The following is a 20,637-nucleotide window of genomic DNA, read 5'->3' as shown; positions in this document are numbered from 1 at the left end:
ACTGTGCAAAAGGAAGGGGACTAAGTACCGGTTGCAGGTCCCGGGAAGGAGCATGTATCACCGGAGCATGTATCTGACAGTTTGTGCACTTTTTGGTTTTGGCTCTGGAATCCTCAAGCATGGTGGGCCGTAAGTATCCAAATCGGAGAGCTTTGTGGGCTCGTGTTCTTGCCCCCATGTGATGACCACAGATGCCTTCGTGAATCTCTGTCAAAATTAGCTCCGCGTCGGCTGGGCCGACACACTTCAAGAGTGGTCTTATTACGGACCTTCTGTATAATTCTCCTTCAAACAACAAGTACCTGGCGGCGATCCTTCTTATCTTCTGAGACAAACTGCGGTTATCCGGCAACTCATTTGTGAGTTTGTATTTCATTATCGGAGTCATCCACGTCGTCTCGGCCTCGATGTTGCCCACCATGCAGAGTGTGTCAGTAATGCTTTTAGCAGTCCTGATATCCACTAGCACGGTTCGGCTGATATTCTTGATGGTTGAACTGGCAAGTTTTGAGAGAACGTCGGCCCGGTTGTTCTCGGACCTGGGGATGCACTGAATTTTGAAGAACTTCAATTTTGCTGTGTCAGCTTTCACCCTTTCCAGGTATCTTACCATTCCGTCGTCCCGAGCTTCATACTCCCCTCTGATTTGGTTAGTAACCAACAGCGAGTCTGTCTTTAACACAATGTGTTCTGCTCCGGCGACTCTAGCTAGCTCGACTCCTGTTATCACCGCCTCGTATTCGGACTCGTTGTTTGAGGCCGGGAAGGTAAATTTCAAGGCGTACTCAAACTCGTCCCCGTTTGGGCTGATGATAAGGATGCCGGCGCCTGCGCTGTTTGTCGTGGAGGACCCGTCGGTGAACACTTCCCATACACCGGGATGTACTTCTTCTTGATATGTGCACTCGGCCAGGAAGTCTGCAAGTGCCTGTCCCTTTATCGAGGGCCTCGGCTTGTATTGAATGCCGAAGCCGGATAGCTCTACTGCCCATTTGATAAGCCTACCAGATTGTTCGAATTTTTCTAATGTCTTCTCCAACGGCTGGTCGGTTAAGACCGTCACGGGATGCGCGTCGAAGTAAGGTTTCAGTTTCCTTGCGGCGACGACGACAGCAAAGGCTGCTTTCTCAATCAGCGGGTAATTTCTTTCGGCGGGCAACAGTGTATGGCTGACAAAGTAGATTAGGCTTCTTTTGTCCTCTTATCTCGACGATCACGATCGACCGTGGCCGAGGTAATCTTCTATGTACAGATATAGCGTCTCCCCAAAGATCGGCACGGAGACGGGGTTGGGAGAGTCTGAACATGAGCTTTCAGTTGCTTGAAAGCTGTGCTCTGCTCCTCCCCCCAGCTGAAGTCTTTATTTCCCTTCAACACTTTGAAGACTGGGGTGCTCTTGTCGGCTGACCGAGAGATGAAACGGGCTAGAGCCGCCATCCTCCCGGTCAGCATCATAACCTCTTTTCGATTCCTCGGCTCCGGCAGGTCTAGGATTGCTTGGACTTTGTCTGGATTGGCATCAATTCCCCTGGCGCTGACAAGTACGCCGAGGAACTTACCTGCCCGGACACCGAAGTTGCACTTCGTTGGGTTGAGCTTCATCTTGTATTCCCTTAGTGAACAAAATGTCTCGTGTAAATCGGCTAAGTGCTCGTTGTCAGACTTGCTTTTTACAATAGCGTCGTCGACGTAGGCCTCAATGTTTCGCCCTTTTTGATTTTGGAACACTTTGTCCACCAGCCTTGTGTACGTTGCACCGACGTTCTTCAAACCAAACGGCATCATTTTTTACATGTATGTGCCGTTAGCGGTGATGAATGCGCATTTGGGCATGTCTTCCTCGGCCATGAATACCTGATGACACCCTGAGAAGGCGTCCAGCAGGCTCAGCATAGTGTAGCCTACCGTGGCGTCAATTAAACTATCTATCCGAGGCAAAGGATAACAATCTTTGGGGCATGCTTTATTAAGATTGGTAAAATCTACACACATCCTCCATGCCCCCGATGACTTCCTCACCATTACAACATTGGCTAACCACTCAGGATAAGTACAAGGCATGATAAAGCCCGCCGCTAGTAATTTATCTACCTCGGCTTTGATGGCCTCGTCCTTCTCGGCTGAGGAGTTCCTCATCCTTTGCTTGACAGGGCGAAGCGGTGGGGAGTACGTTCAGCTTGTGAACAATTACCTCCCCGGCTCACGCCTGGCATCTCGGCCGCTGAGTAGGCGAAGACGTCTTTGTTCTTCCTCAGCAGGTCCAGGAGAGTGGCCCTGAATTTTGGTTCCAGGTTGACACCGATAGTTACGGTGCGCCCTGGGTCAATTTCCACCTCTTCAATCTCGGCTCCCTCGACCATGCCGACAGAGGTGTCCATGCGTTCGCCCTCCTGTTGCAAGGATGGGCTCTTCCCCTTCTCTGATTTCTTCGCCACTTTGAAGGATTGCATGTTGCACCCTCTGGCAGATACTTGGACATTGACCACCTCGTCCTTCTCGTTCTTCGAGACGAGTTTATGCGCTTCCCCCCGGTCCGAGACGTACATCAATGTCAGGGCCCGGATGGACATAACAGCGTCGGCCTCACTTAAAGTGACCCGGCCTATGAGAACGTTGTAGGCAGACGAGCCGTCAATGACCACGAACTCGGACATAACATTGTTGGCCGCACTTCCCTCGCCGAACCTCACCGGCAGCCTGATTGACCCAAGGGGTACCAGTAGACCCCGAAAAGTCAGTATAACGGGTTGGCGCAGGGGCTCAAGTCATCAACCTTCAGACCGAGGTTGAGAAAGCATTCTCTGTACATAATGTTGGTGTAGGCGCCTGTGTCAATCAGGCACCTCTTCACCAGATGGTTGGCTATGTCCAAGTGGACTACAAGTGGGTCGCTGTGAGGGGCGATGACTCCCTCGTAGTCCTTCTGCCCAATAGTTATATCGGGGATGTTGGAAACGAGGGTTGCTATGTTGGGCACAAAGTTGATGGCCTGATATAGTTCATTCAGGTGCCGTTTGTGCCCATGAGCGGACCCACCGTTCTCGTTGCCCCCGATGACAATATGGATTACTCCTATCCGTTCAAAGACGGATTTCTTATTTGACCCGCCGGCATCTGTTTTTTGGCCTCCGGCAACGTATTTGCCGAGGCTTCCCTTCCGGATCAACTCTTCAATGGCATTTTTCGAATCTTAGGCGGTCGTTAGTTAAGTGGCCGGTGTGGCCGTGGTACTCACAGTACTGGCTCGTGTCACCGTCATTCCTCGGCCTGGGGGGCCTCTCCCACTTCTGACCCTCGTTCTTGCTCAAGGCGAAGACCTCGGCGGCAGTGATAGCGAGTTTGTCGCACTCCCCAAATCAAACAAATAACTCAACTAATGTAGTAGGGTAGTCGAGGTCGAACCACAAGGAGATCAAGGTCGAGTACTAGTTTGGTCTTAAATTACAAGTTAGCTACGCGAATCAAGAAATATGATTGAATTTAAGCTAAATAATTAAGCTAAATTAACTAAAACTAATAAACTAAGTAAACAAGTAAAAGAATAATGGTCTTAAACAATAGAGGAAAGGCTAGGGTCCGATTTATCCACTAACATGCTCATCTACCATCATAAATCCCGTTAATTAATCGTTAGGGTAATAGTCAAGGGGAAAACGCCTCTAATTCGCCTATTAACTCCCTCCCGGGCTCATAATAGGACACTAGTAGTATCGACTCAACTCCCTCCCGGGCTCATGAGTCGATTTCCCCAACTCAAATATTGGTCAAGGTCATTAAGACTACGATAGATTCCCGGTCATCCCACTCCCTCTCCCAAGGGTCGATTTCAAACCGAAAATTAAAGGCACCCTCCTCAAGTTCTCCCTCCCGGGTTCAACTCGAGTTGGCAACTAGTTTAAGTGAGGTGAGCCGACTCCCAACCTAGCCAACTCCCGTTGACGGTCAAGGGTCAAAAGTCAACAACAATCCCAAATAAAACATTACAAGTCAAATCCTTTAATTAACCCAAACCAATTACCCAACAACTAATCAAAATGAGATTTAATTATGTAAACTTGGCATGTTAGGGATTAATCAAACCCTAGTGAAAATACTACTCACTAAACATACTTAAACAAAAACAAGACATATTTATAATTACTTTAAACATGATATTAAACAAAGTAAAGTGATAAAGATTGAAACTTTAACAAATCTAATGACTAAACATAAATAAATTAACACTAAACATGGTAAGAAAGAATAAAGACTAAAACTTTAGTAAACTAAACTAAACTAGACCAAATTAAACAAATAACAATAACACTAAACATAACAAGAGAGTAAAGATTAAAACTTTAATTAAATTAAACATTAAATCTATGAAATCAATAAATGATAAAACAAGAACAAATAATGAAAGATGGAAGAAATTTATACCAACAATGGAAAGGAAAGTGCATAAATGAGGTAGAATTACTCTTACAAAACCCAAAAGATCAAATCTTGGCACTAATTAATCTATTCCTATACTAATTTAAGAGAGTATTTTTGGAGAGAAATAAGACTAAAACCCTAAAACTAAATCTGAAAATAATGGGGGCTCTTTGTTTCTCTGCCTCCCGACCAAAAAATGAAGGCTCCCCCTTTCATTTGGGATTTACAATTCTTATATGAGTAGAGTAAGTAAGGGTATTCTCGTAATTTAGACCCAAATTATGAAATATCTAATATAAGACAAAATAAAGAAAAACAATAAAAAATGCAAAAACAAGGCTCTTGTTCAGCCAAATTCACGTGTAAGTCTAAGTTGTGGACCCAAGGAACTTTGTCTTCGCTTCTTGCATATGAATGGCACGGCACAAGTAGAGTTACACCGGATAAAGTAGACTTACACCAGGGCTGATCTTGTTACACCGGACGACCTTATGCTCAACTCAGATAGGTCCGTCCTGAAGCTGAGTGAGTTAGCATTGACCCGACTTCTCCTCTTCCCTTCTTCATTCTTATCAATTGGAGCTTGAATACAGCCGGTCTTGGGATCGGCTTCGAGTCAATGGTGGATGTATGGTTGATGATGTACATGAATGATGATGGCAATGTAAATGAATGGGGATGGGCCGGATGGCAACGAAAGTAGCAGGAGGTTTTGTAATTTGGTGAAGTCAATGGTCAATTGGGCTTTTCTTTCTATAATTCTTCCCATTTCATCCGCTAGACTCCGTATTGTCCCGTCTTATTGCACTCGTTTTCACTCGACTCGGTACCTACATAACAAAAGGATAGAAACCGTACCAAAATCCTAACAACTAATATTAAATAACATTATTTAAGACTAATCGACTAAAGTGTTAAATAAGACTAAAATTGGTCGATAAAGCTAACACGAGTTATTAATTTGAAAGAACAAGAAACAAAATGTTGGATAAAATACGTAAATTAAGGTGTTATCAGGCAGATACGACCAGGGGAGTGTGATCATTGTACCGCTTTTTGTAGTACGGTACCGAACCTTCCCCGGCGCCCGCCGAGTTCTGCTTCCTGGCGGATCTGTCGGGCCGTGACCTGTTATTGTCACGGCGTCCTTCATCCGGGTTGTCATCCCGGTGGCTCTTCTTCTCTGAGTGCCCAGCCTCGCTGTGGCCTACCCATGTCTTGTGATAGTCCTCTACCTTGATGGCTTGGTCGGCCATCTTCCTAGCGGCGTCTAAGCCCAGGCCTCCGTACTTGATGAGCTCGTTTTTTAAGTCTCCCTTTGGGAGGCCTTTCATCAGCGCGAAGGCCGCCAGCTCGGGATTCAGCTCTCGAATCTGCTGAACCTTGGCATCGAACCTCTTCACATATCTTCGTAGAGACTCGCCCCCTCCTGTCTGATAGTCAGGAGATCCGATGTCTCCACGGCCCTCCTCTTATTGCAAGAGTACTAGGCCAAGAAGGCGTCCCTTAGGTCGGCGTAACAGTACACTAAGCCGTCGGGCAGCCCTTTGTACCAACTTTGAGCCATCCCATACAAGGTCGTTGGGAAGACTCGGCACCAGACTTCATCGGGTTGTTCCCACACCGACATGTACGACTCAAAAGCCTCGACATGGTCGGTGGGGTCGCTATCCCCTTTGTATGTGAGCGCGCAGCAACTTTAGCTTGGTTGGCACGGTGGTTTCAAGGACGTAGACACCGAGGGGTCGTCGACCACGTGTCGAACAACACGCGGCGATCGGCTCCTCGCATTCCTATTCCGGCTCCTCCCCTCGCAGCGGGAAGGGCTTCTCCTCCGACTCTGGTGAGTCGGGCTTCTTCTCCGACTCTGACGAGTCGGGCTTCTTTCACTCCTCGAGGCGGGCCTCGTCGGTCTTTGCCGGCGGCGACGCTGTCCTTCCGCAGTGCGGGAAGGACTTAGGTCTACCACTAGCACTCCGGGCTCCTCCGGCGTCTTGACAGGTCGCTTCCTCCAAAGTGCTCGTTCAAGTTTCTCGAGTCACATTCTGGGCCCTGGTCTCCTGGACGGGTTCCGCCGCTTTTGTCGGTGTGACAGTGTGAGCCGGGGTACTACCAATTAGGTCCAGGAGTAGCTTCAGTTTTGCTGCATCGACCACATGCCCCATGATGGTGACCTGGTCGGCGGGCAGCGACGTATCTGGTGTTATTGGCATCCCGTACCCGGTTGAATTACCCGGCGGTGGAAGGTCACAACTCCGAATTGTGGACGGTATCATCTTGGCGAATTCGGTTTCGTCGATCCAAATACCTCTTGTTGTTTCGACATCTTCTTAGCTTTTTGGGTGGGTTTTGTTTTTGTTTGGGAAAGAATGCGACTAGCTTCTAGTATCTTTCCCCACAGACGGCGCCAATTGTTCCGGGTGTAATTCCAGAGCAGTTATTTGTTACCACCCGTGCTTTTAGAATGACGTCTTTGATTGAATCCTCCTTTCGGTCTCCTGAAACAATGAACAAACCGAGGGCTCGGCTTTGTACCGAGCGAACTCACTCCGACGCTCAAGTCGGAAACTTAGAGAGATAAGTTGTTACTTGGCGAAATATATATTGTAGAGAGATAAGGAAGATATTACCAGATAAATAGTGATTCTTAGGTTAAATTGTGGATCCTCTCCTCAATGAGGGTTGAGGAGTATTTATAGACTTTCACCTTTTGTCTCGTAGTGGCCAAGTGGCCAAGTGGCTAGCAGGTGGAAAGACTGATCTACCCTCGACCGAGGGACCCATGGCAGGCCGTCGGGCCATGTTGACTCGCCGACGAGGGGTCTTGGATATGAGTTCGCGGATATGTGCCCCGGCCGGCTAGTTGTCCAAGCCGAGGCACAAGAGACAGGCCGACAGGCTGCGTCGGTTAGGCTGTCTAAGTCGTTGACTTGCTGTGGATATCTTTGACCTTGCTCAGTGTGTTGACTCGGTCAGCGGGTGCAGAATATGCCCCATCAATGACTATGGTATATGGTTGATTATTGCTCACGTCTTAAGAGCTTACTATATCGAACCAAATATTTTGTGCGAATAATTAATGTGACAATCAAGTGTACGTAAGGGTGTAACTAACATATGAGATTCATCTAACAAATTTTTTTTTATCAATTTTCACCTTAAAAGTTTAAAATAGATAAAGAATCATCTTGATAATGGAAAAAGAAATGAATTAAGAATAAAAATATATTATATCAACTTGAATACTTGATTAAATGGAGAACAATTAAATAAAAGTGAAAGAAGTAAACTAGGAATATCCTTCAAAAAAAAAAAAAAAGTAAACTAGGAATAAGGGGATTGGAAATTAGGAGTAAGAAAAATATATAAATGAATAAAATCTTGAATTACAAGAGTACGCCATGCTAGATAAAATGAATCATTTAAAAATAAATGTGCTGCTACCGAACTAAGGGTGTTAACGAAATGAGCCGAGTCCGAGCTTGGCCTTGCTCAACTTGTGCTAAAGAACCAAAACTCGAGCTCAAGCGTAACTGAGCTTGAAAAAAATGTGTTCATTCGTTATAAAGCTTTCGAGTTTTAACGCGAGCTCGAGCTCAAATCGAGCCTATATATAAAACTGTTTATTTTTTTAGTTTTTTTCTTTCGATATTTTTAATAACAAGGCTCGAAGGTTATATGTAAAATATTTGACAAATCAGCGAGACATTTGATATGTGTGATACAAAAATATAATCATGATAAAATGTTTTTATAAAATATGAGCAACATCTTATGTAATCACACAAGTTCGAGCCGCTCGCGAGCTTTTCGAGTCGAGCCAGCCTTTGCTCGACTTGACTCGTTAAGCTCTCGAGCCGAGCTTTGACCGAGACAATTTCAAGTAGACCGCAAGCTGTCTCGTCTCATTAACACCCGTTGACCCCTATACCGAAACCTCATCCTTTGTGTATAAATATCATCTTTTTCATTGGTCTTTCTTTATTCAAACAAAGATCTCTAAAGTTAATTTGTTTCGCTTCCACCCAATCTTTACAAGAGGGTCTTTAAATCTTCTAAATTACGTTTTTGAATCTTCTAAATTACGTTTTGAAGATAATCGATTTCATTTAACCTCATAGATTGTGCCAAACAAGCAATACGTACCATATAGTAATAACATACTTGGTTATTAATCAATCTCAACCCATTGGTATGAATCCCCGTTCCACCAAAAATATTACTCCGATCCCTTTGTATCGGGTCGTTTATTTATTTTTTACTTTTTTAACGTTATTTGTGGCGTTTGTTAATAAATAACAAGTGGACATACGATAATAAAATATCAAAAAAATAAAATAAGTAAATAACTGATCGGACCGGCTACTATTATGAGCATGTTACAAACATACCTTTGAAGGTTCTCCAATGGTCCCTGTGGCACGTTCGATAAAGTCCTTAACAAGTGTCAACAAAGAGCCGATACCAGTGTTTATGAAACCAGGTTGATGCAACTCTTTAATTATCGGCAAAAGGTAAGAATCCGAGTACGGATCTTCTAGTCCACTTTGATCTCGCGTTTTCTCCATGCCCTTGGTTTTAAATTGGGACGGCATTATATAATGTACCACCATAGTTAAAATAAAGTACGTCAACAATCGGAAACTAAATGTTATCTCAACGATCCTATTAATTAAGTTAAGGAGAATTTACGTTCTTTGAATATAATGTTAATGGTTGAATACCTATATACATGAACGATAAAAAAAATGATTTTATATGTTTTATAGTGGTGCGAGGCTCCTTTTGATTGTGTGTCGTACTCGTACTTGATATTTTTGTTTTACAAGTTAAGAAAGGAATAAACAAATCAAACGTTGCTTTGATGAACTCATTAATAAATGTTAAGAAAGGAATAAATAAAAGCTCACTAGGGACTGTTATTTCTGAGGAGCTGAGTACGGGAAAGGGAGGGGAAAGGGTGGAAGGTGTGGAGGAGGAACTAAGAAGAGTGACTGGTGATGAGGAGGGAGTACTACAGGGGATATCGAGGGAGATGGGGGATGCTTCTATAGAGATGAACGTGGATAATATGGTTACTGACAGAGAGCTGGCTGGGCAGGGAGGTTTGAAATACGGGGGAAATAGCAAAGAAGGGAAAGGGGGCAAGAGGCGTGAATGGAAGAAGCAAGCACGGGTTGGAGGTGGGGTGAGCAGCGGGATTGGGACTGGAGAGGCTTGTGGTGGAAAGCGTGACAGGGGGGAGGAGGATGTTTTAATGGGGGAGAAGCGTTTGAAACTTACGATTGACGGGGGCGTCACAATACCTGAGGCGGAGGTTGAGGGAACTCAACCCCGCCAGGCCCAATGAATCTCTTAAGTCTCAACTGTCGGGGATTGGGCAACCCCGACACGGTAAATGCCCTACGTACTTTGGTTCGTAGGGAAGCCCCGGCCATGATTTTTCTTAGCGAGACGAAACTTTGTGGTCGTGAGATGAGGAGGGTGAGGGAAAAGCTTGACGGGTATTATGGGATTGACGTGGACAGTGCTGGGAGGTCGGGTGGTCTTGCTTTTATGTGGAAAAAGGATATCGACTGTTCCTTTATGTCGGCATCTTTGCACCACATGGATTTCAGAGTTCGACAGGGGGAGAAAGAGTGGCGTGTGACGGGCTTCTATGGGTGGCCAGCTGTGACAGATAGGCATTTGTCTTGGGATTTACTTCGGCTTCTATACGGCCAATCTTCACTACCTTGGCTATGTATAGGGGACTTCAATGAAATCTTATTCTCTACTGAAATGAAAGGCGGAAGTCGGGCACAGTGGCAAATGAATAACTTTCAAGCAGCTGTTGATTTTTGTGGTATTCGAGACGTGGCTTGGGAAGGTTATGCGTTCACCTATGATAATGGGCAAGTTGGAGATAATAATAGGCAAAGCAGAATTGACCGCGCGATGTGCTCTGAAGCGTGGTTAGAACTCTTTCCATATGCAAAAAATTATCATCTCAACAGAGAATGGTCTGACCACGCTCCGCTAAAACTGATTTTTGATCGTCGTGAGATTGGAGGAATAACGAGGAGCAGATTTCGGTTTGAGCAAATTTGGGTAGGGGAGGAGGGGTGTGAGGAAGCTGTGAGCCGTGGGGTGGAGAAGGGGCGAGGAAATCTGGTCACGACAATAGAGGCATGTGCGAAGGAGCTACAAGCTTGGAAAAAGATTAGCATTGGTAAAATTAACCGGGCTCTTGAAACAAAACGCAGACAATTGTCGCGCCTCAATGAAGGTGACAGGACGACGGAGGCGGTTCAAAGAAGAAGGAAATTGGTTGCGGAAATGGCTGGCTTATATAAACAAGAAGAACAATACTGGAGGCAACGCTCGAGAGCTTTATGGCTGAAAGATGGGGATCGAAATACTAAATTTTTCCATTCCAAGGCGGGGGAGAGAAAGAGCAAGAACTTTATTCCCTTTCTTATCGATGATAACGGAAGGGAATGCATTGGGAACGATGAGGTTGCTAGAGTGGCAGTGAATTATTTCGAGGGTCTTTTTCAGACAGCTGAGCCGACTGATTTCGACGAGGTACTAGTGGGTCTAGAGGGGAGAGTTACAGACCGAATGAACCAATGTCTGCGAATGGATTATCGAGAAGAAGAGGTTGTGGAGGCACTCAATCAGATGCACCCTCTAAAAGCTCCGGGCCCGGATGGTATGAACGGTCTGTTCTTTCAGTCTTATTGGAAGGAAATAGGGCCGCAAGTGATGACCTCGGTGTTGAATATTCTGCGTGGAGAAGCGAACCCAGCAAGCCTCAATAAGACTAATATTGTCCTTATACCGAAGAAGAAAGCACCGGATAAAATCCGGGACTTTCGCCCTATCAGTTTGTGCAATGTGGCCTATAAATTAGTGTCGAAGGTGTTGGCCAACCGGCTGAAAATGTTCTTGGGAGAAATTGTGTCGGAGAATCAAAGCGCGTTCACCCCAGGCCGGTTGATCACGGACAATATCTTGACTGCTTTCGAAGTATTCCATTTTATGAAGAACAATAGGCAGCCAAATGGACATATGGCACTTAAACTTGATATGGCTAAGGCCTATGATAGAGTGGAATGGGTCTTTCTGCGACGGGTTCTGACAGTGATGGGGTTTGATACGGATTGGGTCCAGCGAGTTATGGCCTGCGTTTCTACCGTGACCTTCTCTGTGCTAGTTAACGGGTCCCCTTCGAGAGAGTTTAGACCGAGCAGAGGATTGCGACAGGGTGATCCACTATCTCCGTATTTATTCCTCCTTTGTGCTGAGGCTTTATCGAATATGCTGCGTAGGGCCGTTGAAAATCAAGCTCTCCATGGGGTCCGTATATCGGCTGAGGCACCACCCATCTCACATCTGCTGTTTGCCGATGATAGTATTTTCTTTGTACGGGCAACGATACAAGAAGCTGATGTCGTGAATGAGATTTTAAGGAAATATGAAACGGCTTCGGGTCAACTCGTGAGCTTAGAAAAGACGACTGTGGTGTACAGTAGGGGAGTAATTCAAAGCCAACGTGATGCTGTGTCGGCCAGATTGGGGATCGAGGAGGTTCGGGAACATGCTCGGTATCTTGGGCTCCCGACGGTGGTGGGACGATCGAAGAAGGTGCTTACTGATATTATTAGAGATAAACTTAGCAAAAGATTACAGGGATGGCGCGGGAAAATTTTGTCTAGGGCTGGTAAGGAGGTTCTTATAAAGGCTGTGGCCAATTCACTCCCTACCTATGTGATGAGTGTGTTTAAGATCCCGGCAAATTTCTGTGATGAGCTAAGAGCAATTGTAGCACGCTTCTGGTGGGGTCACGATGAAAGTAAGCGTGGGATTCATTGGGTGTCTTGGCGAAGGATGGCTAGGCCGAAAGGTGAGGGTGGATTGGGTTTTCGGGATTTCCGACAATTCAATTTAGCTCTTCTTGGTAAGCAGGCATGGAGATTGGTAACAAACCCAAATTGTTTGTGGTCACGATTGATGAAGGCGAAGTACTTTCCCAACAATGAGTTTATGACGGCTGGGGTTGGCTATAATCCAAGTTATACTTGGAGGGGTATATTGGAAGCGAGAGAGGTGATGGTTCGAGGGATGAGGAGACGAGTTGGTGACGGAATGACAACGAGAGTGTGGGGTCATCCTTGGCTGCCCAATACGCACACGGGACGCCTAATATCACCGTGTCCACAAGGTTTGGAGGATATGTGTGTAGATGAGCTGATGATACCGAACACTGCTGCGTGGGACGGGTTAAAATTGAATCAGCTACTCCTTCCGTTTGAGGTGCAGCGTGTGCTTGACACTCGCATCAGTCCGAATAAACCACCGGATATTTGGTATTGGGGTCTTGAAAAGGATGGTGTCTATACGGTGAGAAGTGCGTATAAGATGTTGGTGGGTGAGCTGGGAGACATGGCAGGGGGCTCGGACTGGACTAGAGGAAGATGGCTCTGGAATCGGCTCTGGAAACTTTCGGTTTGGCCCCGTGTGAAGCTCTTCTTCTGGCAACTGTGTAGTGAAGCGCTCGCCACACGAGCTAACATTGCAGCCCGGGTCGGAGGTGAGTATTCTCTTTGTCCTTTTTGTCATTCTGATCTTGAGTCGAGTCTCCATTTGTTTCGGGATTGTGGGGTGGCAAAATGGGTCTGGGATGGCTTGGAGTGCAGAGAGTTAACGGCGGGAAGGGGAGGGGATGTGAAGGAATGGGTGGAGATGTGCTGGAAGAATATGTGCATGGAGGAAGGAGCACGACTAATGGTTGGGTGTTGGGCTATTTGGGAACACCGAAATAAGGTCGTGTTCGATAATGCTACTGTGTTCCCGGCGGACGTGATTCGAAGAGCGAAGGATGTCATGCAAGAGAGTGTTGAGTGTGAGGGGATGGGGATTGGTGGAGGGAGGAACGATAAAGAGGGAGCTCGAAGGGAAAAGACTGCGGGTTGGAGACCGGCGCGGGATGGTTTTGTCAAAATCAATGTGGATGCGGGGGTGAAAGAGGGTGAAGGGGTTGGTACGGGGATTGTTTGTCGAGATAGCAATGGTGACGTTTTGTGGGGTTTGTCGATTGGGAGGAACCAGTGCTGGGAAGTCCACTTTGCAGAAGCGACCGCTATTATGGATGGCCTTGAGGAAGCAGCTGCGCGTGGGATTCGGAAAGTGGAGATGGAGAGTGACTGTTTACCGGTTATAGAAGCCATTCGCGACAAACAGACGGGTCGAAGCATGTTCCATCAGCTCCTAGATGATATTATTATGTTTAGTTCGAACTTTGAGTCTGTTGTTTGGTCTTATGTTAGTCGAGTCAATAATTGTGTCGCACATGGTCTAGCTCATTGTATACCACGTGCCGTAGGAAAGGTTATTTGGGAGGATGGTCTTCCACCTTCTGCGAACTCTGCTGTTATTTTTGATCGATCTTTAATTGAGTAATGCCGATAGGCATTTTTCTTCAAAAAAAAAAAAAAGCTCACTAGGGACATCTACCTTCTATTTTGGGCAAGTACATACTCAGAGCATATTTGACCTAATTTGTTAAAAATGAATTTTTGTTTTTTAAGCTTAATTTTTTAAAAGTGTTTTTCAAAATCAAAAGCATCAAATTGCTACTTCTGTTTTTATGGACAAAAAGATGGTTTTTTTGTCTTTTGAAATTTTTTGTTTAGCTTTTAAATAATGACGTGTTTGGCCAAAAAGTGTTTTTAAGTCCAAAAACACTTTTAAAGTTATAAGCCAAAAACACTCAATTCCTATTTAATATTCACCGATATTTATCTAAGACCGTCTTAACTTAAAACAACTCTCACACCTGATTAAAATAGAGGTGGATAATAAACATGTAAATTAATTAAGGGATATTCTACATGGTACCCATCAATCTTTCGACTTTCTACATGATACCTCTACACTTTTTAAAACATATATGGTACCCTAATTGTTGTCATTATCACTAAATGTACCCCTAATCTTTATTTTCCATCAATTAAACTCAGTTTTAGGCGTTAATGATGATTTGGACGTGTAACCAAGCTTGTCATTTATTATCCCATGATATAAGGACTCTATTAGGCTCAATGGTCATAAATGCACAAGTTTTTTATTTGCAATTCTTTAGGCCTTTGGCTTTTGTACATATTATATATTTTTTTTTATTTACCAAATAACACAATCGGTCTTATTTAAAATCAATTTTAATTTACATTCAATGCATTTCCCATCGATCCAAAGTAGACTTATGATTGTAATAACATGGTCTTCTATTTCTCTTTCTCTTCAAGGGCAGTCAAGGCAATTCGACCGGGACCATGGACTAATATTGTTGATCCTTTTGCAAGCAAAGACCAATCTTCATCATGGCTTTTAAATTTTAAAATCTCATGTAATAGTTTGTCACTCGGGTCATTCATTTTTCCGAGCTTCTCTTTGGATTCTATTATGCTATCAATTCGTGACCAAAAATATGCTACCAATACAGATAATAAACAATGGCTCAATTGCTCCCTTGTTATCAACTCGTGCACCCTGCGTTCTTGGTCTTCATTGAGGCGGCTCTTTCCTATATAAATCGTCTCTATATGGACATGTAGATTACTTGCAACTGAATGTGCCTGTCTTATGAAATTTCGTATCCAGTCTATGTCGTCATTACCTCCAAACATTAAAATGTACCTTTCATCTTGAATCTGTTTGACATGAGCAAATTAAATACACACGTACATGATATAAATATAATAGTTGAGCCTCAACTTCATGTATGAAGGCTAATAGAGCAGAATAAATAGAACTTACCCATTCATGAATGATTGGATCAATATCATTTACGAGAAACTTGAGGTTCCATGTTTCATTCTCCCATAATTGTCGCTCCATCTCGCTTGTAAGGTGATCAACGGGAAGATTTGGCCAAATTTTAATCATGTGGATTGCATTTTTGTTGAGCACTTCCGCAGTGGGACTTAAGACAACAAGGATTGGCTTACCTTTGAAGTCCCATTCAGTTTTGAAGAGCTCAATTGCATCATCCTTGATCAATGAAGGTTGATGGACAGAATACCATGGCATCGACTTTTGCAATGACTCTAGCTGATTATTGATGGGGCTTGACTCTGAAGTCAAGCGATTTATGACGGGTATCCACACAATTTCAACTGTTCTAGAGTTAATGGTGATATAATAAAGAACTTGTGTAAGAAACATTATATCTTCAATAGCAATGTCGATCCCTGATATTAGTAGCAACACATGATTTCCCCTCAAGACGTTAAGGTGATCCTGCCAGACACATTGCACATTACATTTAGATTTCGAGTTGTGAATGACCGAGAGTATTATTATGGTAAATTTGAAAATATTGCGATAAATTTCAAGACGTTAAGGTGATCCATCTTTGGACGTGATAATTTGACAAGAAATCAATAAATTTCCCGTCAAAAAATTTTTAGCCCATATATATCAATAAATATTAGGATCGAGATGATATTGAGCCTAATAGAGTCCGTATGTCATGAGATAATAAATGACAAGCTTGGTTACGCGTCCAAGTCATTAACTGATTGAAAATAAAGCTTAGGGGTACACTTAGTTATAATGATAATAATTAGGGGTACCATGTATGTTTTAAAAAGCGTAGGGGTACCATGTAGAAAGTCGAAAAATTGAGGGGTACCATGTAGAATATCCCTAATTTTTTTAATCAAGCGACCTTTGGTTGATTAAAATTAACAAGAGCGCTCTTTATACTCAAAGTCGAAATTAAGTACTCCTTAGAATTTACGAGAAATAGGTTTCTTTACCAGCAACGTTGTAATTAACGCACGTACCCTTCTTTTGGTTGAACCATGAAACAATGGAGGTACGTCTTTATCTGTGACGATAAGTCTCATGAATCCGATAATAGTTTTTTGCGCTTCTGCAGTGGTTCAAACACTCGTAAGATTTACAATTGTACTGTATTACTCCCTCCTATTCTATATATTCTTCCCTATTTTCTAAAACGGATTATTCAGGTTTTCTTCCCCTTTCTTATTTTGGAAACTTTTACTCTTATTTTATTCATTTCTCTCTCCTATCACCAAACCCCACTCAACTCTTTTACTCATATTTTATTACTTTCCTTAATGTTTTGGCCTCACCATTTCTTATTTAACTCATAATTATTCATCCCTCTCTCCTACTACCAAACCCCACCCAACTTTTTACTCTTATTTTATTCTTCTCCTTAATTCCCATGTCTACAAACAAGGGGAATAATACATAGAATTGGAGGGAGTATTTAACATTTTGGATTTAGAATAACAAACACATTCACTTACTTAGGCCGTTTTCTGATTCAGATTGTATAAGCTTCAGGTATTCGTTGAATGATTTGAGCTTGTCAAATTCTATTGGCTCTCGAATCCCTACCAAATCTCTGAAAAACATTGCAAAATTGAAAACTGAGTTCTGTTTTGTAAGTATATGGCAAAAATTATTACGAGTAAATTTTAAAGAGGCTTACTGATCGAGTCCCCTGCTAGACAAAATAATGATCTGGGTTGCAGCAACAATTGAACATCTGATTATCCAGTAGACATGCGTCGGGAGTGGATCAAAAGGGTGGATACGATGAAATTTAAAAGATAATTCTCCAATTTTGAGAAGGTATTTATATGGATTAACCAATCTTTTGATGAATTCATTATTGGTTTCAATCTGATTTTTGTAAGCTGTTTTGTTCGCAGATATCAGTAATTCCCTCTGATCGCCTGTCGTGGGTTCGTTAACTACATTGTCAGCGTAAATCCTAACACGGAGCCACAGTTCGCCAAAGGTCAGAGCAAATGCTGTTAATGTGAGCACCACTTTGTCTCCCCAACCGAAGTTTGTTAAAATATCCAACACCGTCACTGTGATATTGTGTGCATCGTTCCCATTCAAAATCTCGCTTGTGATCTGCAATCGTTAATTCTTAACTCTGGTCGTTTTTCACAAGTTTTAAAGAAAATGTTCGGAAAATGCAAATTTTGAAAAATAATTTATTACAAAACTTACAATTGATATCTTGTAAGATCAGTTGTGCATTGTACAACGATAATCAATAATATTATTTGAAAATTGCGATCATTGACCGCGATAATCAATTAATGTTAAATTATGGATTGATATTGACCTGGGAGGATAGGCTTCCAATTATGTCTTGTACATTAGTATCGTCGTCTTTGAAATCCAGAAGGGCACGTATTTCATCACCGGCCTTGAATAAGGTATCCTATACCACGGAAAAAAGTAAGACAATAAAAATGGGCGGAAGATTGTAAATATGTGCAAACAAATTAAACATACCTTTGAACGTCCTTCAATGGTCCCCGTGGCACGGTCGATATAGTTCTCGACAAGTGGGAGCATAAATCTGAGATCATAATAGTCAGTATCAGGCTTGTGCAATATCGGAGCTTCGTCTTGTCCGCTCTTCTCTTGGGTGTTTTCCATGCTTCGTAATTTAAGTCCGTCTAAAGTTAAGAACCAGTACTATAAATACAACACGAAATTTTTTATTTTGATGTGTATGTGGTACTTGAATGCTTCATAATCAAGAGTTAAGGGAAGAATAAAGAAATAAAAACTTTGCTTTGATGCGTTAGTGCGTTACCTTCTCTTAGTTCTCTAGATAGGTACACTTGTTAAGTTATACCTTCTACTTTTGGCAAACTATACGGCTTTTCGTCAATTGACGTTTTTATATATATCGATAATATTTGTCTGGATTGAAATTTTTATGTCTTTACGATCCTGTAATAAAAGAAACGAATACCAATTACATTAAAATTGATCCCACACTTAAAACGTTTATGGCTACGCGCCTACGCCACTGCATCTCACAGGAGAAAAGTGCATATTTCACATGACTAAAGAAAATTTAATTATTCCATTTTTCTAAGATCTCCCTCACAAAATTATGTGATGATCAGAGCATTCGGATTTAAGTAGAGGAAGTATTGAATTTATTTGATCGGGTAAGTTTATATATTTACGTGATCAGGCACCATGCTAGAAAATAATATTAACAGGGTCGGTTTTGCATATTTTATTCGTGAAAATTAAGATATATTCCCTCCTATTCTAGATAAACCTCCCTATTTGTAGGGGCACTAGAATTAAGGAGATTGATTAAAATAAGGTAAAGTATTGTAGCGGGGTTAAGTAATTGGAGAGAGGTAAGGTATTGTGGGAGATTATTGTGGGTGAGATGATTAAATTAAGTATTGTTGTGGGGTAAGTTGATTAAAATAAGTATTGTTATGGGATGAGGTGGGGTATTGTTGTGGGGGTAAGGTGATTAAAATAAGTATAAAACTTTACTAAATAAGGAAATATGGAAGGTATTGTGAATAAATGAAGAAAGAAAGATGGAAGGTTATGGAGAATAGGAGGGAGTATAAATGTGGTTTTCGATGTATCTAAACGGGCCTTTTTTTTTCAAATAGCTAGATGACTCTAATCATTCTTCATATAATGCACTTTTTTTTTTTCAAAAGTTCGAAATTTCTTTTATGAAAAATGAATAATGACACGTCTTTTGTAAAATGGTGCTTTAATAAGTTTAGTTATTTATTAATATTTTTATGTTTTGATGAAAGGTTCTATAATATTAAGATATATTAAGGTGACAATAAGGCCGTAAAGTGATCTACAATGATATGAGACGTCTAATTAATCTCTTTTGTCAAAGATAATGCGGTTCCAAATAGCGGAGGACAGGGCCTAAAGCCAATTGCATCAACTCGGGCATGACTATCATATCCGACTATTTTTTGAACTTTTTAAAGCGTGATCTCCTCCCATGTGTCTCGACTAGAGCAAGGACAATAGGTTTAAAGGTTCGAATAACTTGTTTTAATGCCGCTAATTTTGCTCTACTAGCGGAGCCTTTTTATATTCCACAGTCCACACCTTACACGTAATGTGAGGTGAGTTAGGTGACAAATTAAGGTATACGGTCTACATACAAACTCTCGACTTACAAGGAATAAAACCTCGTTAACTTTCCATGCAATCGACATCACGAGTCAAAGATTGGCTTCTTGATTGTCCTTGACTTGCTCGAATGTCAAATTCGTCGGAGATTCCCTAACCATAACCTCATCCATAAAGGGCCTAAATCGATATTATGAATCTGCGTTAGGAGGGGATCATGAGAACCTGAGTGTGCTCTGCTATGTTCTCCATTGATGGTGGTGGAAGTTCTAATTGTGTTGAGTGGTGTAGCATCTTGGTTGGCTTCAATTTGCTCTGCTATGTACTTAATATTTAGGTCACTTTTTTGCCCAAAATTACTTAAAGTTTGGCTTTTATATTCTAACATCTTGATAATTTTAGCAATCTTCTCCATGGTTTTCGAAGTTTGGCTTTTTAGTCCTCTGTGATTGGATCTTTGGACATTTATCATCTTGTTTATCGCTCACAGACCCTCCTTCATCATCAGAGCCGATAAAAAAGGTCTTCAAAGTTGATGTCTTCGACTACTTGAAGTCCAAAGTCGAATCCTTGAATGAAATTGGGTCAAATCCATTACCGGTCAAGACCGGATTAAAGACAAGGGAGGTCTGAAGTAGGGGTGAGCAAAAATATACGATACGGTTTTATAATACGGATACGATACGGTATACGGTTTGAGTTATACGGATTTCCGTATATACGATACGAAAATCCGTATATACGATACGGTTTTATAAAAACCGTACCGTATCCGGGTCGGGCAAAAACGAAACCGTATATACGGTTTCTGACACGGTTTGAAGTTTTTGTATAAAAAAAGTTAAAAAAATGGAAAATTCCTCTTTCAACTCCACTCTTTTAATGTTTTTTACGACTTTTTTTTACTAACTTATCTCAATAAACAAAAATCAGTCCTTTATAAGAGGTGGTCATGTTAGAGGTAATTATTAACTCTTGAATAATTACAATGTTTAATTGGGCATTTGTCACCAAACCGTATCCGTATATACGGATTCCGTATACACGGTTTTTCCGGGTACCCTAAAACCGTATATTCGGTTAAACCGTATCGGATCCGTATAGTGATTTTTGCGATTTTTAAAACCGTATACCCGATACGGTTTTCAAAACCGTATCGGGTACACGGTTTTGCTCACCCCTAGTCTGAAGGGCAGATAATAATCCATAACTTTTAGAAAATTTCTTGAATTAGATGTGAGAGTTTATTTCCCATGA

The 20,637-nt window shown here is 42.3% G+C and overlaps 2 protein-coding genes across 2 annotated transcripts; one reads left to right on the top strand and one right to left on the bottom strand.

Annotated features, from left to right (window-relative positions):
- Positions 1-9,891: 9,891 nt before the first annotated feature.
- Positions 9,892-13,860, top strand: LOC141600547 (uncharacterized). Its single transcript, XM_074420791.1, has one exon. The coding sequence runs from the start codon at positions 9,892-9,894 to the stop codon at positions 13,858-13,860; it is 3,969 nt and encodes a 1,322-aa protein (XP_074276892.1).
- Positions 13,861-14,536: 676 nt separating this feature from the next.
- LOC141602386 (protein SIEVE ELEMENT OCCLUSION B-like) lies at positions 14,537-17,932 on the bottom strand. Its single transcript, XM_074422684.1, has 7 exons — positions 17,749-17,932; positions 17,576-17,674; positions 16,925-17,358; positions 16,740-16,837; positions 16,248-16,336; positions 15,217-15,699; positions 14,537-15,110 (listed from the first exon to the last, which is right to left on the bottom strand). Exons 1-7 carry the CDS (start codon positions 17,893-17,895, stop codon positions 14,685-14,687), a joined length of 1,776 nt encoding a protein of 591 aa, XP_074278785.1. The 5' UTR covers positions 17,896-17,932; the 3' UTR covers positions 14,537-14,684.
- Positions 17,933-20,637: the final 2,705 nt, after the last annotated feature.

Source organism: Silene latifolia, chromosome 9 (assembly GCF_048544455.1).
Source record: "Silene latifolia isolate original U9 population chromosome 9, ASM4854445v1, whole genome shotgun sequence".
NCBI classification, from domain to species: domain Eukaryota; kingdom Viridiplantae; phylum Streptophyta; class Magnoliopsida; order Caryophyllales; family Caryophyllaceae; genus Silene; species Silene latifolia.
Note: the sequence above shows the minus strand (reverse complement) of the source record. Positions and strands in the feature narration are given on the sequence as shown.